General features: G+C 40.7%; 1 protein-coding gene across 2 annotated transcripts; it reads left to right on the top strand.

Annotated features, from left to right (window-relative positions):
* Positions 1–26: 26 nt before the first annotated feature.
* On the top strand, positions 27–15,319 carry LOC115377856 (ubiquitin carboxyl-terminal hydrolase 31-like). Of its 2 annotated transcripts, none has more exons than XM_030077914.1 (16): positions 27–828; positions 5,059–5,196; positions 5,502–5,590; positions 6,363–6,455; positions 6,724–6,859; positions 7,422–7,572; positions 7,790–7,970; positions 8,055–8,166; positions 8,270–8,364; positions 9,090–9,167; positions 9,423–9,552; positions 9,736–9,855; positions 10,070–10,295; positions 10,452–10,610; positions 10,731–10,883; positions 11,051–15,319. In XM_030077914.1, the coding sequence occupies exons 1-16, from the start codon at positions 304–306 to the stop codon at positions 12,613–12,615; spliced, it is 3,951 nt and encodes a 1,316-aa protein (XP_029933774.1). In that variant the 5' UTR covers positions 27–303; the 3' UTR covers positions 12,616–15,319. The 2 variants fall into 2 exon arrangements, with proteins under 2 accessions (XP_029933774.1, XP_029933773.1); XM_030077913.1 differs by having other exon boundaries at positions 7,784–7,970.
* Positions 15,320–15,854: the final 535 nt, after the last annotated feature.

Here is a 15,854-nt window from a genome sequence, read left to right as displayed (position 1 = left end):
GTGATAGTGGCTCTCCATGGAGCGTGTTTATGCAATCCGACGCAGTGTTGCAAGTGGGCTGATTCCAGTTGTCGTTTTATGTTACCGTGGTGTCATGAAATGATATGATCCCCAGAACTGCATAGCCTGTGTTTTCTCTACAATGATGCTGAATGTTAGGCCTAGTGTAGAACATCATTTAACCTAACGTGGGCGAGTTGTCATCGGGGGATGACAAATGGTCGAGGCGATGCTCTAAAAGGGGACCTTGGCTGGAATACGGGCCTGTAATAACTGGGGAAACCCATCTGAAACTGAGTGACCATGTCGAAAGCAGCCACAAACAAGGAGAAGAAATCCTTCAGCAAAAAGCTCTTCCGGAGGAGCTCGGTCCGCTCCGTGGGGAGCTTTATGAACAGAGTTCTCCGGACTCTGTCGACTCTGTCTCATTTCGGCACAGAGGAGCAGGCCGCTGATGATGAGAAGGACGACGCAACTTTGATCCCGACCACCACGGGGGGCTCAGTACCCTCCGACGACAGCGACTGCGGGGGGTTCCTCTTCGGGGACAAGGTGCCAGGGGTGGCCGGGCTCAAGAACCACGGCAACACCTGCTTCATGAACGCCATCCTGCAGTGCCTGAGCAACACCGAGCTCTTCGCCGAGTACCTGGCTCTGGAGCAGTTCCGCGGAGGAGAGACGGCCAACAACGACAAGGCCAAGTCCAACGGGGTGCTGGTGCAGAAGAAAAGCCAGCAGCAGGCAGGGGAAGTGACCGAGCAGCTCTCCGGTCTGGTTAGGGCGCTGTGGACTTTCGAGTACACCCCTCAGCACAGTCGAGAGTTCAAGGTAGGCTGTGGAGAAGCTTTCTTTCTTTCTTTCTTTCTTTCTTTCTTTCTTTCTTTCTTTCTTTCTTTCTTTCTTTCTTTTCTACATCTCGCCCACAACTCACCAAAAGATGCGTAAAAGTCATGGAGAGTAAACCCACCTTATCTCACTTCGCTCAGTTTCAACGACATATATTCCTGTTACACATCATGGAAAGCTGATTCAATGGTCATCTCAGGAAAACACATAAATTACTGAATATACTGTAATTGATTAACAGTTAATTGATTGTTGTTGTTTTGTTGTGGCTGGTTGCCTTAGGCCTATGAGCATCATCAGCTGGAGATCATTGTTCATCCACTTTTTTGTTCAACACTTTACACTGGACACAAGGCCCAGGTGGCATCCAAAAAATGTGAACCCGTGGAGAAGAGTGTAACACTGTAATGAATAGGTGGGATAACTTGGCAGCCAATCAGTTATTGCAGCTTAAAGGCCAATTGCCAGGTGCAGGGGCTGTATTCCATTAAAAGACTGAAATGAAGTATCTTGCACACCCCTTTTGAATTTGGTTATATCACTGGTGGCTGCACATCTTCTCTGTCTGCTCAGATGATTCTGAAATCAGGTTTCATTAGCCTGGCAAAGTAATGTCAAATTAACCAATGAAATGATGGATAATTTAGTTCCAATATTCATGTAGTAGAATTACATCATGTGCCGTTTTAATCACCTCATTAATTTCCTTGATTTGCAAGATACAGACAGAGTCAGATATGATTGCAATGATAATGTTAAAGCCATGAATGGATGGTAATGCAGCTCATCCTCTCGTCATCAAGCCATCAAGCAGAACTCTGTTTACAAACTCAAATGGCAGTCTTTTTTGTCCACTCCTCTAATGAAAAATATTCAATTTTGTTGAATATATTTAGAGATAAAAAAGAATGAAAGTAGTTTCTGTCTTTGATCCAGAAGAATCTGAGATACCAGGGCTAACTCAGCTAATCAATTGTGATTATAGTTTATGTAATAGTGGGCTATTACTAAGCCTCTCATGCTGAGAGGCTTAGTAATAGCCTCGACAATAGGAGATATTTGATTTCTTTTTTTAAATCATAATGAGCGAGGCAGTTGAAAGACCTGGTCTGAGATCCTGTTGATGATCTGTCCAGCTGAGTGTTGAGCACGGGGCCTGAGCTGTGATAAAACCCCACTTAGCCGCTTTTTTGAACTGCTTCCTATCAGGCCGGGCCCATTGATTGTCTTTTCCACACTAACCAGCTATTGTTCCAACCTTGTTTGTGTTTTCACTGTTCCTCTCATAAATTTGCATTCCTAACACTGAAAAAAGCACCTGTCATAATAACAAAGGCTTGCTGTTTTGCACCAGGGAATACTTTTTTTTTTTCGCCTGATAACTCATTGTCCTGTTTCAGAAGTTTAAAATACATATCATAGAGGAATCAAATTGAAAAAGGTTACACTGCACATTGCTTTTCCTTGACAGTGTTACTATTTCTGTCCATTTTTTCTCCCTTGGTTTGCTGGCTGGAGTACAAACTGTCTGATCTGATATAGATTATTCTCTTCAGAGGGTGAAGCCTTGAATATATTTGAGCTGGGCTGTGAAATAACATGCATCTCAACACTGTGATGCACATTGTTACAGAAATACTGTAAAATCTGGTTTGTCAAAGAAATATTAGTAACTCCTGCTGCTGATATCTCAAAATTTAAAAGACTGCACATGCTTTTTCAGATGGATTTGAAGGACTTCCAGTTAATTGATGACTGAAATGAACTTGATAAAACTTGAACTATCCCTTTATAAGGCGTTTGAGGAGTGCTGTGCTTCGTCCTGTTGATTTGGACAATCTATATACATCACAAATCTAAATGCAGCTAATTAATATTTATTGAAGCTTACCATTTCCGTTGTTAGTGTAAATTACAGGATGCTCATCATCCATGCGTTGGGGGTGTGTTGCCCATTGTCCTGAACCACAATCTCAGCCTAAAATTGAGAGCACTTACTGATCATTAGGAAGACATCAGTAATAATAACACAAGGGAATTAGCCATTTTCTGCCAGTATCCATTTTCTCTCCAAAGCAATCGTTTTGAGGATCGTGTTGTTATCCACCATCCAAAAGTGGCTAAAAGCACGGTCCACACAGATTCGCCAGGATGGTGATAGGAAGAGACAGCCACCATTTGTGAGAAGTGACGCCAAATTTTACAGTATGATTGCTGGTACAAAATTTCAACAAATGGCGGCACTCCGTAAAGAACGGCAGGTAACTTAAATCATCAGCTGACAACATTATTACTGGGTCAGCTTTTTTGCTGTGTCCTCTGTATTGTTGGGATAAGCTGATGATCAAACCTGCCCCCTTTTCCAAAAAAAAAAAAAAAAAAAAAAAGGATAAATTGCTTCATGGAAAATAACTCACACAGTGATCACAACTGTAGATTAAAACGATTCAGTAATAGGGAAGACTGTGGAAGGTGAGCACATGAGTAAGGTGAGCCGCCCACTGTATCTGGCTAACTATACACTCATGAATAATGTGATCACAGATTTGGAGAGAGTGATTAATTTCCCTGAATGCCAAGTCACAGTAACAAATGACTCAAGTTTGATACATCGGGTGAACTCAATATAGTAAAAATATTATAATTATTGTATGTAAATGGAAAAAGAAATGCTTGATGCAATATGAAGTACACTGGACATCGTTAGCTATGTGGAGACAGTTTGATCAGTGACAAGGGAGCCGAAGATAGACAGAATGACACTGAACAAAAATGTTAAACGCAGAAAGGAGATGTACCAACAGTAAGTTCAATGCCTCTACATTGTGTTTGCCAGAAGGTTAAGACAAACTATGCTTTTTATAACTTCACAAAGAGAAATTGACACACATGTTAGGTTGTTAATAGAAGAAAGAATTGAATAAATAAATAGCATTTTACCCCCTTAGGACTCAATTTGCCCTCTTCCTGTGGTCAACTTATTCCCACCCGGGGGCAAGTTGAGCCACCGTAATTAGTTTCAAACTAGGCTGAACACTGTGGAGTTTGTATTTAAAAAATAGGAAAGACAAATAATAAATTTTAAATCGAATTATGTACAGCGTGCATTTTAAAATGGCTGGATGGAATGCAAACTGTACACAGACAGCAGAAAATGGACTATAACTCTACATGATTCACCTTTAAGGAGCAATTATTGTTTGGAATAAATACATGTTTACTGTATTAGGCTGCAGAGGGACATATTGTCATTTTTTCTGTATACGGATAGGAGCATCATCTAAATGTATTAACTGTCAGTTATATTTGATTGATATTTCTCTGATACTTTTTAGTGTATGACACTAAAAAGTATCAGAGCACCAACACACTGTATCAGAACTGCAGTTTTCATGGACACTTTCCTGCAAGTACTTCTACTTTGAGGAGGAGGAACATGGTGTTATCCACAGGACACTGGGTTTTTGTGTCACTGTAAGATGGTTCAAACAAACACAGATGTTTTAAACATGTGGCGGGATTAGTATCCAGTCCACATCTTGCACACCTTCCAAATTTGAAGTGTTTTTTTTTTTTTTTTTTATTTTTTTTGTAATTCTCACAGTTTGGCTCATAATCAGACCATGACCATCCTCATGCAGTAGACTAGCTTCAGATCTACGTTCATTGAAACAAACCTTTACTTAAAGGTGGTGTTTGTGTTCAAGCCGCTCATGGAAGGCTTGCACTGTGGTTGCATCACATTTTATATAAGTACTGAGACTACCTTGGTAATAGCTTGAAAAAGAGGACTTAACATCCCGTGGGACTGTCAGGGAACCACACAGTGCTCAGTCCCCTCATATCTTTGACCTTGCGTGACATTTGATAGCCAGTGAGTAGAGGTGACTTTACGGCTGCCAGCCTGGGCGGCTCTGTAGAGTGCACACTATTGTGGCCGCCAGTGGCTAATTGTCAGTGAGGTTGCGCTGTCGATTTTCCGCCTGTGTCCCGGTGTTTTAAAAAGCTTCTCCAGTCCTGCCTCTCACCATCACCATCACCTCTACTGACCTTTAGGATTGTGCTGATCACAGCATCCTGGACAAGCCCGCTGAATATTTTATGACGAGCCAGTGTAAAAGAAGAGAAATGGTGCCACATCCACTACAAAATCATATCTGTTTTAGAAACCATGCAGCAAAACTGTTTGTATTGTCCTGTGTTGTGTTGTAGAACGTGGTGTCGAAGAGCGCCCTTCAGTTCAGAGGCAATGCCCAGCATGACGCCCAGGAATTCCTCCTGTGGCTGCTGGATAGAGTCCATGAGGACCTCAACAACATTGTCCACCCTGAGAGCAGACCCCCTAGGAAGGTAAAGAGCAAGACTATGTTCATACTTACAAATATAAATTTTACTATAGAGAAGCATAATCTAAATCCATGAACCATTTTTTCATATTGTGGCAGGATGTGGTCTCTGTAGTTTCAGCAAAGCTCATTTGATCAGCTATAAGACCTCTGTGATAGACTGCATATTATATTTCTGTGGTGACTGCTGTTCAGCTAGGCTGCTCTATATATTTTTTAGATGTGTTTTCTTGTTCGTGCTTGTCATTGGACATTTTTTTTGGCCTTGTTTAAATGATTGTACCACCTGTGTTGTATTTCTGTTGTTAGCCGCCGTTGGAAGAAGAAAACGTCCGTGAAGGATCTCCAGTACCAGCACCTGGCTCTTTTGTACAGGAACTGTTTCAGGCACAATACAGGTGAAATTTTAACCTTAGCTTAAGGTTGAAATGTTATAATTGCATCTCTGTAGATGCACCCATGTTTGTGACACCCATACCAAGCCTACAACCAAATACTCAACCAAAAGCAAATCACCTTTGCCAACTGCCTGGCTTTTAAGATTGTACTGAGGCACTTTTCTTGGGATTATTCTGATTCATCTAAAAATAGTAAGCACTTTCTCAGGCTGGGATTCAGAACCCACATGATGACTGAGTTCTGCCATACTGTCGTTATTCCTTTAACTGTTCCACAGATTAATCTTTAGTATCAAATCTGTTTGGACCAGGGCTAATATTGTGTTTTATGTCATACAATAGAGATGACTATTTCCAGCATTCAGTTCGATGCTTTTTTCCATCAGCCTCGTATCTGTGCTCTGAAATAGACTGATGCTTCACTACCTATTAATGTGCAACCATTTTCTTTATGGTCACACTGTATGTGGACAGTCCAGTGCTCATATTGTACCTCCTATCAAGTGAATATTACATGTCACTAAAAAGTCTACTGAGTTTCAGTGGATGCTCATAACAATGTGAAAATTAGTCTATAGATAAAGTGACATTTTGTTGAGTTTAACACTGAGCATCTAGCACTCGGCTTATCACCCTGTGAGCATCCTGGTATTGGATGTTGTTTTTTTTCATTAATATGTACACTTGATTTTAAAATAACACACTAATTACAAGGTAGTTACTGTATGTTAACTTATTTTATTCTAAAGTTGTCATTTAATGATGCCCCCAGGTCCTCCCTGACTTGCCCTCACTGCCAGAAACAGAGCAACACCTTTGATCCTTTCCTCTGCATCTCACTGCCCATCCCAGTACCTCACACACGGTAAGACGATGCTTTATATAACATGTAAATAAGACAATATCAGCTGAACAAAAATGATCCTGCATCTAAGAATGTGAACAGTACCATATCTGGATTTGTTTTTGCTATTGAAGTAGGTATTAAAAAGAATGTCAAACCCATGAACACAGACACCCTAATAGATCTGACAAGGAAATGCTAAAATTGGAAGAGTGCATCTATCTTTGGAGCATCACTGAAATTATGGCTATGTAACAGCCGTTCCATTTCACTATTTTCTGTGCTCCAGGCCCCTGTATGTGACGGTGGTCTACCAAGGAAAGTGCTCCCACTGTATGAGAGTTGGGGTGGCAGTGCCTCTCTCGGGCACTGTGTCCAGACTGAGACAAGCTGTGGCCCAGGAGACCAAAATCCCTGCTCAGCAGGTACTGTCTCGTTTGAGGTGTAACCCTTCAGACCATGAGTGTGTCAAGATAAAGTAGCTTCAAGATGTTGTATGCTTTGAGGAAACTAAATGGAGAATGAAAGTTCTCAGTGAGTTGTCAAAGGACTTTCTGGTTAGGTCTGACTGGATTTGCATTATGGAAGCGGTATGTTTTGTTCCTCAGCAAGAAGTTGCCTCTTTGATGTCAGATGGCATTTCAATCACAGTGAAAGCCATTGTCTCAGCCCTCAACAATCCACCATTTGTATTTGATGTGACCGCAAGTGTCACAGTGGCAGACAGGGATCATGTGACATTTGCTTGAGTAAAAAATGTCCTGTTTTATGAGGTCTATTTATTGTATACATGAGTCCTCAGTTGATTTGAGCAGTATTGTTTTTTTAATCAGTCATTTATAAATATCCCGATCTATCTAGGCAGGAACCTGAACCCTCTCTCTGATTTTCTTGACAGCACCTCTTCAGCACCTGCTAGATATTACATAACAGTGATTGTAATTCAAAATAACTCCAACCCTGCTTTTATTCCCTGTCTTTGTTTAGATTGTTCTTACTGAAATGTACTACGACGGTTTTCACCGCTCCTTCTGTGACGACGATGATGACCTTGAGATCATTCAAGAGAGTGACTCCATCTTTGCCTTTGAAACACCTGAACTGTTCAGACCAGAGCAGATCCGCTCACAGCGAGGAGGTATGACATGATTCTCCGTAAATCAGTTTAGCTCTTTGGCAGTGGGAGTTTAGATGACATTATAAATGGATTAACATGGGACAAATGTTGTAATCAGGAAGTTATTACGCAAATTCACCACCATGCTGGATTGCTTTGTGAAGCAGCAAACAAGTGTGAGGGATTCATTTTTTTTCCTTTCATGTCACTAACTTCAAAATATGTACATTAGTTTCAGGGAGCTCCCATGCCAATCTGAACCAGAACAACTTAAAGTATGGGACGGATAATAATAGGATATCTACACAAATACAAGAGCCAGCAAGCCCACCTCAAAGTCCTAATAAGAATTCTGGCCAGGCTGAGAAGATCGTCCTCTTGGTGTGCAACCGAGCCTGCGCTGGACAGCAAGGACGCAGGTACACTAAACTAAACACAAACAACACTGTGCTAACAATTCTTTACCACTGAAATGACTAATTTGCCATTTTTAACTGTTACAGGTTTGGCAACCCATTTGTGCTGTATTTGGAGCGTACAGTGACGTGGGATGTGCTTCAGAAAGAGATCTTAGAGAAGATGCGGCATCTTTTACGCCCAGGAGTCTTTGTGCAGGTACATAGTCTATGTAAATGAGAACACATGTGCACACTTTTAATAATGCTCCTGTGCAACTGTTTGAGCATGTGGACGTGTAATGTTTCATGATCGTCTGTAGGTGGGGCCCTTCAGTTTGCGTGTGGTAGGAGTGGTTGGTATCACATATCTCTTGCCTCAAGAGGAGCAGCCACTGTGCCATCCCTCTGTGGAGAGGTAATGTCACATATAAGTTTGTTAATACAGTTTGTACACCCTCTCTTATGTTTTAAAATATTTCATGAAATGTGTAATAGCTCATCTCATTTTTAAAGATTTTCCTCTGAGAAGTTGACTCTATTAATTCTTACATGGATTTTTGGAGAACTTTAATATAATAGAATAACATTTGAAATGTTTGAATGAAGATAGACAAATGGAAGGAATGAATAAGGGAAATTATTATTTTACTCACTCAAATGCCTGAGGGTCATGACACTGCTTTTACTGCTACTACATAAAAAAAGTACTATCTCCAGTTTTGGCATTTTACTTGTTTTGTTTGCTAATAATGATAGATTAGGAGTAAGTTTCATATTACCAAGGCATATGAAGACTATCCAAAGCTTAATGTGTAATTTCAGCAAAGGCGTGGACATCAATGAAACAGAAAATTTGCTTTTCTGCTTTTGCAGTAATACTAAATTTTGAGATAAAAGTTTTTCTCTAACAGCAGTTACATTGATTTAAGGTGCTTGTAAAATTGCAGAGGGTCGATTGAAGTGTGTCAGTTGAGTCTAGTGGGTCCTCACCTCAGTCGACAACAATTTGCGTAGTGCACATTTAAATGCTCTTGTAAAGATGGAAGCATACTACAAAATCATGCTGGATATGAGCATCAGCTAAATGTCTAACACGGAAAATGCAATGTAAAGGCTTTTCTTTTTTCTCGTTTTTCACAGGGCATACAAGTCTTGCGGTCCTGGGGGGCCACCACATGTCAAAATTGTTGTTGAATGGGACAAAGAGACGAAAGACTAGTAAGTGAGATCTGGCAAAGACTAACATAGCAATTTATCACACTTCATTAAGTTCTTTGCAGTTGTTTTCAGTTGACAGGAAACCTTATTAGCACCTATTAGTAGGAAACTAAGGTTGACTGGACACATTTTTTTTCAAGCCTTTGTTCTGTTTGATGTCTTTTTTTTATAGGTTTTTCTTTTTAAGAAAAATTGTTTGTTGTCCTTTGAAGTTCCATATCACCTCACTATGACCTGTGCTTGTTATACCTGCAGTCTGTTCAAACGGACAGAGGATGAGTACATTCCAGATGCTGAAAGTGTGCGTCAAGTGAAGGAGCAGCACCTGCAACCTCAGACCTGTTCGCTAGCCCAGTGTTTTCAGCTGTACACCAAAGAGGAACAGGTAGATTCATCCCATCTATCATATGCTGCAGCTCTTAGAGTGATGGACTGATGCTGTAGAAGAATGTGGATTTAAGGAGATTTTTTTATATTGTTTTGTATTTGCTTCTTGTTGATATTAAGTTCTATACATGTGGTATATCATGCTAAAAAAAAAAAAAAAAACATTTCACTGTAATTTCAGCTTGCTCCAGATGATGCATGGCGATGTCCACATTGTAAGCAGCTACAACAGGGCAGCATCAAGCTCAGTCTCTGGACCCTGCCAGACATCCTCATACTTCACCTCAAACGCTTTAGACAGGTATGACAAACTGTGCAGATTACAGAAGGAAAGTAGCTGACAAAATCACTGAGATCTCCCGAAGTAATCAAATATGTAGAGACTTTGATGTTGTATCTTCACTTTAGATGTTGCTTCCAAAGCACCTGATGCTTGTGAAGTGCATGCTAGCACTGAACAAATATTCAGACAGTAAATCTATGCAAATTAAATTAAATGTATGCGTATCCTTTAGGATGGGGATCGACGGATGAAGATGCAAAACATGGTGAAGTTTCCACTGATAGGCATGGACATGGCACCCCACATGGTCAAGAGAAGCCAAAGCAGCTGGAGTCTACCTTCCCACTGGTCACCATGGAGACGGCCATATGGGATGGGCCGTGATCCTGAGGACTACCTTTATGACCTGTATGCTGTGTGTAACCACCATGGGACCATGCAGGGAGGACATTACACAGGTAACAGAACACCCTCCACAATCATACTCTATATCATAAGCACCAGTGTGAGTTTCCTCTATGTAATGTATTAACTGGTATATCAATTTTTTTTCTTCATAAAAGCTTCCCAGATTTATGTGATATTTCAGTTTTATGTTTTTTTTTTTTTTGTAGCTCACTGTAAGAACTCCATCGATGGGCAGTGGTATTGCTTTGATGATAGCGATGTTCAAGCCATATCTGATGATGAAGTCTGCAAGCAGACTGCCTACATCCTGTTTTATCAAAGACGTGCCACGATTCCGTCTTGGTCAGCTAATAGTTCTGTGGGAGGTAAGTCCTGTTGACATTAGGCTGTGCAATTTCTTATCTTTCTTATCTTATCTTATCTTATCTTTGAATGCTCTCCATGGAATGTATTCTATATGTTTAATAACCTGTTTTGGTCTTCAGGATCCACCAGCTCTTCCCTGTGTGAGCACTGGATTAGTCGGCTGATGGGCAGCCGACCACCAAGCCAAGCCTCATCTGGCTCCTCCAGACGCACCTCATTAGCCTCCCTCTCTGAGTCAGCTGAATTTGCCGGTGAACGGAGTGAAGATGATGGTACGTGACACTCATCCAAAAGACCAGATATGCACACACAGTGTCTGAATTGATTTTATTGTTTCTAAAGTGAAAACATAAATATTGCATCCATCTAATATTTATTCTTATTGCCCTTTTTTTTTTTTTTTTTTTTTTTTTTTTTTTTTTTTTTTTTAATCAAGCAGGCCTTTCCACTCGATCAGCAGTGAGAAGCATGCAGAGACAGACATTCTCCTCAAGGTCCTCCATGGCCAGTCCTCTAGCACTCAGTGAAAATGGCACGAAACCATCCTGGTCCCTTTCTGCTAAGCTCCAACTCCGTTCCAACTCTCCCTCTCGATTTTCCTTGGACTCCCACTCATCCTCCCCAACACTGGAGAGGATAGGAGAGGCGGCTGATGACAAGGTATCAACATCCTGTTTCAGTGGGTCAGCTAAGCCAGACAAACTATCTGGGGGCAAGTCATCCCTTGCAGCAGTAGATAGTACTGCAAGTGGTAAAAGGCTGGTGGAGCAGGTTCACTCTAAAGCCACAGTACAGGCAGAGCAGAGGAGTTCCATCCAGGCCGGTGATAATAATAACGTAGCCGCTACTGTTGAGCATGCCAGCCCTGGACATGGGGCAACTGCAAAGGAGCCTAAACAGAGGAGTGTGTGTGCAGAAAATGTTAATGTCAAAAGGACCTCAACCAAGACTGCCTTGGAGTCTGAAAGGAGTCCTAAGAAGCGTCCTGCCACCTCCTCAACATCCTCCAGCTCTCCATCTCATGCATCCCCTGCAGCTGATAAGTCACCATCTCGCACACAGGCCAAGAGTGCTGCATCAGCATCTAACCCCAAAGACAAAAGTGATGGACCTCCTAAAACTAGTAAAGTTGGCTCCTCTAAAACAGCCACCCCTTCCAGAAAAGGGTCGTCCCAAACCCAGGAAACTTTACATCCTGAGTCTGCCCAACAACGGAAGAGTGGTTCTCCAGGATCGCAAAGCTCACATCCTCAAAGGAGGACATCACCCAGAGGTGGGGGTGAAAAGAGCTCAGCCTCTGGCAGGACTAGAGCAGCAGACAGGAGCACCAGCCGGGAATCCTCACGGGCCAGCGTGGCCTCAGAAAGAAAGGCTAACCATGGAGGACCCTCTTCCAGATCAAGTGGTGCTTCATCTCGGGCTGGAGAAAGTAGCAGAGCAGAGGGCAGGCTGGGCCGGGCTGTGGAAAACAGAGCAGGAGGCCGAAGCTCAAGCAGCAGTTCCTCCATGACTAGTCTTCGGTCCTCAAGTGTTGGTGTTACCTCTGTAACTACAAATGCAACATCAAGGGCAGCTCAAAGGAACGGTAAGACAGAGGACAAAGGTTTGTCCTTCTTCAAGACTGCCTTGAGGCAAAAAGAGACCCGTAAATCAAGTGATGGTGGGAAAGCAGGGGCAGTAGAGGCTAAAGGAAGCCCAGAGGATGGTGGTGGAGATGCACCTCGTGAAATAATAGCAGATGGAATAGGCAAGAAGGCCCAGAATGTGGCTTCAGAGGCTCAGAGTAATGTGGCCCCAGCCAAAGACAAGGAATCCTCTAAGACATCCACCCCTGCTAAGCGTTCCCTGCTGCCCTCAAACAAATCCAAGTCCGCTGGAGCTGAAACAGCCACTCAGTCCCCTGCCAGTACTAAAGAACCTTCAAAGAAAGAACCTGCTAAAAAGACAATGCAGTCCAGAAAGATCCCGATCAATTCTACACGAACTAGCCAGAAGCCCAAGTAAAGTCATGTGGAGGGCCTGATAACAATCTCTCTAGTGCAGCTCTTAGGTGTTTGAACCATCAAACTAAACCTGTTGTTTGAGAAACATCTTCAAAGCACCAGTAGCTTTTCATTGGTTAATGAATACCAGCTGCCATATTGGACAATTACTGTCCACTTTGTTAAATAGTTATGTAGGAATGGATTTAAATAAAGCACTTTGTATGGATTGCATTGATTTTGAAGAATATTACGTTGTAGTGTAAAAAGTTATGGACCACACATGTATTGAAATTTTTGCCTGGTTCTGTCTGTAGCATACAGCCCATACATGCCCGAGGTACGTCTTGGTAGGATGTAAAAATAAAAGTGTGGTTTTGCAGCAGAGGGAAAATGTGGTAGGGTGGAGGAAAGAAACTTTTTGAGATACATCACATCAAACATGGACTACGCAGTCACCAAAGGAAGTTTACTGTCAATTTTTAACATTCTGAAGCAGTGGACCTCTCAGTTATTTCCAAAAATCTCTATGTACAGCTCTCTTTAAATATTGGGAGCCATATGTCAACAAACATCAGTGCCTCAGATAATCATAGTTATGTATTTAAGTATACTCTAAATTGTATAATTCCAGGTGTTGGTACATTTATAAGTCAATTTTAATATTTATTAAGCACTGAAAATGTTGTTTCAAGTAACACACAATTAATCCTATTTAACCAAACTTGCTGTTTACATACTGTATGCTTCTTGGTATAGTTATTGTGCAAAAGCCTTTAAAACAGCATTTATGTGCAGCCCAAATCAGACTTGTATTCCAGACTGTCAACATGAGGCCTAGAAGAAGCACGGGAATAAAGCATGCGTCACTAGTGTTAAACGTCTGGAGACCATGGTTCTAAATGGATCTTAAATGGTTATATTGATTTTACAGTAATAACATATAGAGTTAGTGGGGAACCTCTCACTCAAGACTGCCAGACACCTCAAAACATTCCTCTCAGATGAACACAGGGTTTATGTAAAAAGCCACTACGCACACAACCAAGATAATCAAAGACAATTCCCTGGGATGTCTTTGTTGAACACCATACATGTACATAGAGCATTATGGTGTGTTTGACCATCAGACCATCCTTCTCAGTCTTTATTTGTGGCATCGCAGCTTGTGCACATCTTTAGCTTATGGGTTACTGAGGAGATCCGCGGTGAATGCACTGACGTAGACTGAGGAAAGTGATCGCCATTCATGAATTGTATGACAGCAATTGTTGCATGATAAATTGCTTATGCATGCACTCAACTATGCAAGCAAATCCTTGCTAATGCCCACACTGAGTATGTAAAACTGCTACTCTTGGATGTGTATATATTTCTAACTGTATATTTTTCCAAATGCCAGCATCAGAGAGCATGTTTAGGCATTCTTTATTAATGCTTTGATTGCACATTTCTTCAAAGTAATATACATTTTGTATGAATGATAGGTATTGCTCATTCACCCTCTCAAAGTAAACCAATTCACTTGCAAATTAATGTTTTCTGTATTTTATTCATTTGACTCATGGTTGATCGCAAACACATGAGCACATCTGTTTTAGGTTTTTATACAACTTAAACAAACCACTGGAGTACAGTTTACAAGGTGATCTGTGAACTTATTTAATCCAGTTATATATTTTGAGGTTTAATTGGGAAACAACATGTTTTTCCAGTTCTATCTTGAGAGCTAGGAAATTAAAATAGCATAGGTCTGAAGACAGTATAGGACGACATCACAGGCTTATTCTCTGGGTTTAAATACAAACTCCCTGATGTTTTAGGCTGGGAACATGGGACACAACAAACAATGTTGAACTTAGACACACCTTTATAACCACACTGCCTTCTTCTGTTTTTCTACAGTTAAAAAAATGTTGATATACAGTATATTCTCTAAAGTTTGATTCTCTGTTGATTTTAATACATGTATGAATTAATGCATGACCCTGTAAATGTACAACAAAAATCTTGCCAATAATGACCCACATGACCTCATTTTTAAATATCGAAGATTACACCCTGAGTTTCAGCAAGTCCTGCTTTTCGACTAGTTGTCTAGTATTAAGCAGCTCCATTAAATATAAATGAATTATGGCCAGTTACTGTGGCATCGTGATAGAAAAATGAAAGAGTTACTCTATGACCATATCTCTCAAATTCATGTATGAGTATACCCCCACAGACAGATCACATACCTTCTTTAAAATCACGGGCACACTGTGCATGACAAAGCAGGGTATTTTACTTTGTATCGATGCCTGGTGGCTACAATGTGGTGATATTGTTGTATTACACCCAAGACATCTTATAATTTTTGTCACATTGTCTCTTCCAGCTTGTTAATAGATGCCTGTACTTCATATCTGTATGCAGACTGAGACTTCTATAAGTTTGTCTTTCAAAGTGTTACATCAAAGGCAAAACACTGCATTTTCTCTGTAATATTCCATAGTTTTAAGTGACCATAGAAAAGCTTTGAAGTCAAACCGCAATATTGATCTTGAGAAAAGGATGTATAGAGTGAGATGCAAAGAGGAATTATTTATTTTTCACAAATGCATGAGAAAGGTTATTCCATTTTATTTTTCCATTTCTATGCTGTGATATTATGTAATTTTAATGATTCTGCTCTGACCTTTACAGAATTCACTTTGATCAGTTTCTCTCAGTCTCGGTCAGTTTGATGGGAGAAGACAATGTTTGTTGGCATTGGTTTAGCAATGCAAGAACAAAATAAAATTATGTCATCAAATAAACATTTGTTGATATCTTAAGCTTTGGGTGATTTTTTTTCTCCCCCCATTTCTACAATACTAATTTCATCCACTTGGTGGAGCTCAATGTTTGCCTAAATACCCAAGCAGACTAGAAAATAATAGAGTTTGAGAAATAAATCAACAATAAACTTCAATTTGTCCCTAAGATGTGGCCTTCAGATTGAACCCAGGGGTTTATTAAGATGTACAGTACCATCAGCTCAAATGCTGTCACTTATGGAGATGACAGATGACAGTTTGGGGAATTACATTTTTGCCCTCTCACTTCTCACTTCCTATAAAATTTGAGAAATTTTCAAAACTTCCCAGTATGATAGGGCTGCAACTTGCTGCTCTGTGCAATCAATAGGTGATATGGGGATGACTCTTTGCACACCACATACTAACAGCCACAATTTATCTCTTACTCTAAATTAAAAGAATAAAAAAAATTAAAACAAAA

Source organism: Myripristis murdjan, chromosome 19 (assembly GCF_902150065.1).
Source record: "Myripristis murdjan chromosome 19, fMyrMur1.1, whole genome shotgun sequence".
NCBI lineage: Eukaryota > Metazoa > Chordata > Actinopteri > Holocentriformes > Holocentridae > Myripristis > Myripristis murdjan.
Note: the sequence above shows the minus strand (reverse complement) of the source record. Positions and strands in the feature narration are given on the sequence as shown.

Coding starts and splice junctions, on each gene's coding strand:
- LOC115377856 (XM_030077913.1), top strand. CDS start 304: ATGTCGAAAGCAGCCACAAACAAGGAGAAGAAATCCTTCAGCAAAAAG. Junction 9,168..9,422: donor GACAAAGAGACGAAAGACTA/GTAAGTGAGATC, acceptor TTATACCTGCAG/TCTGTTCAAACGGACAGAGG. Junction 10,884..11,050: donor TGAACGGAGTGAAGATGATG/GTACGTGACACT, acceptor TTAATCAAGCAG/GCCTTTCCACTCGATCAGCA.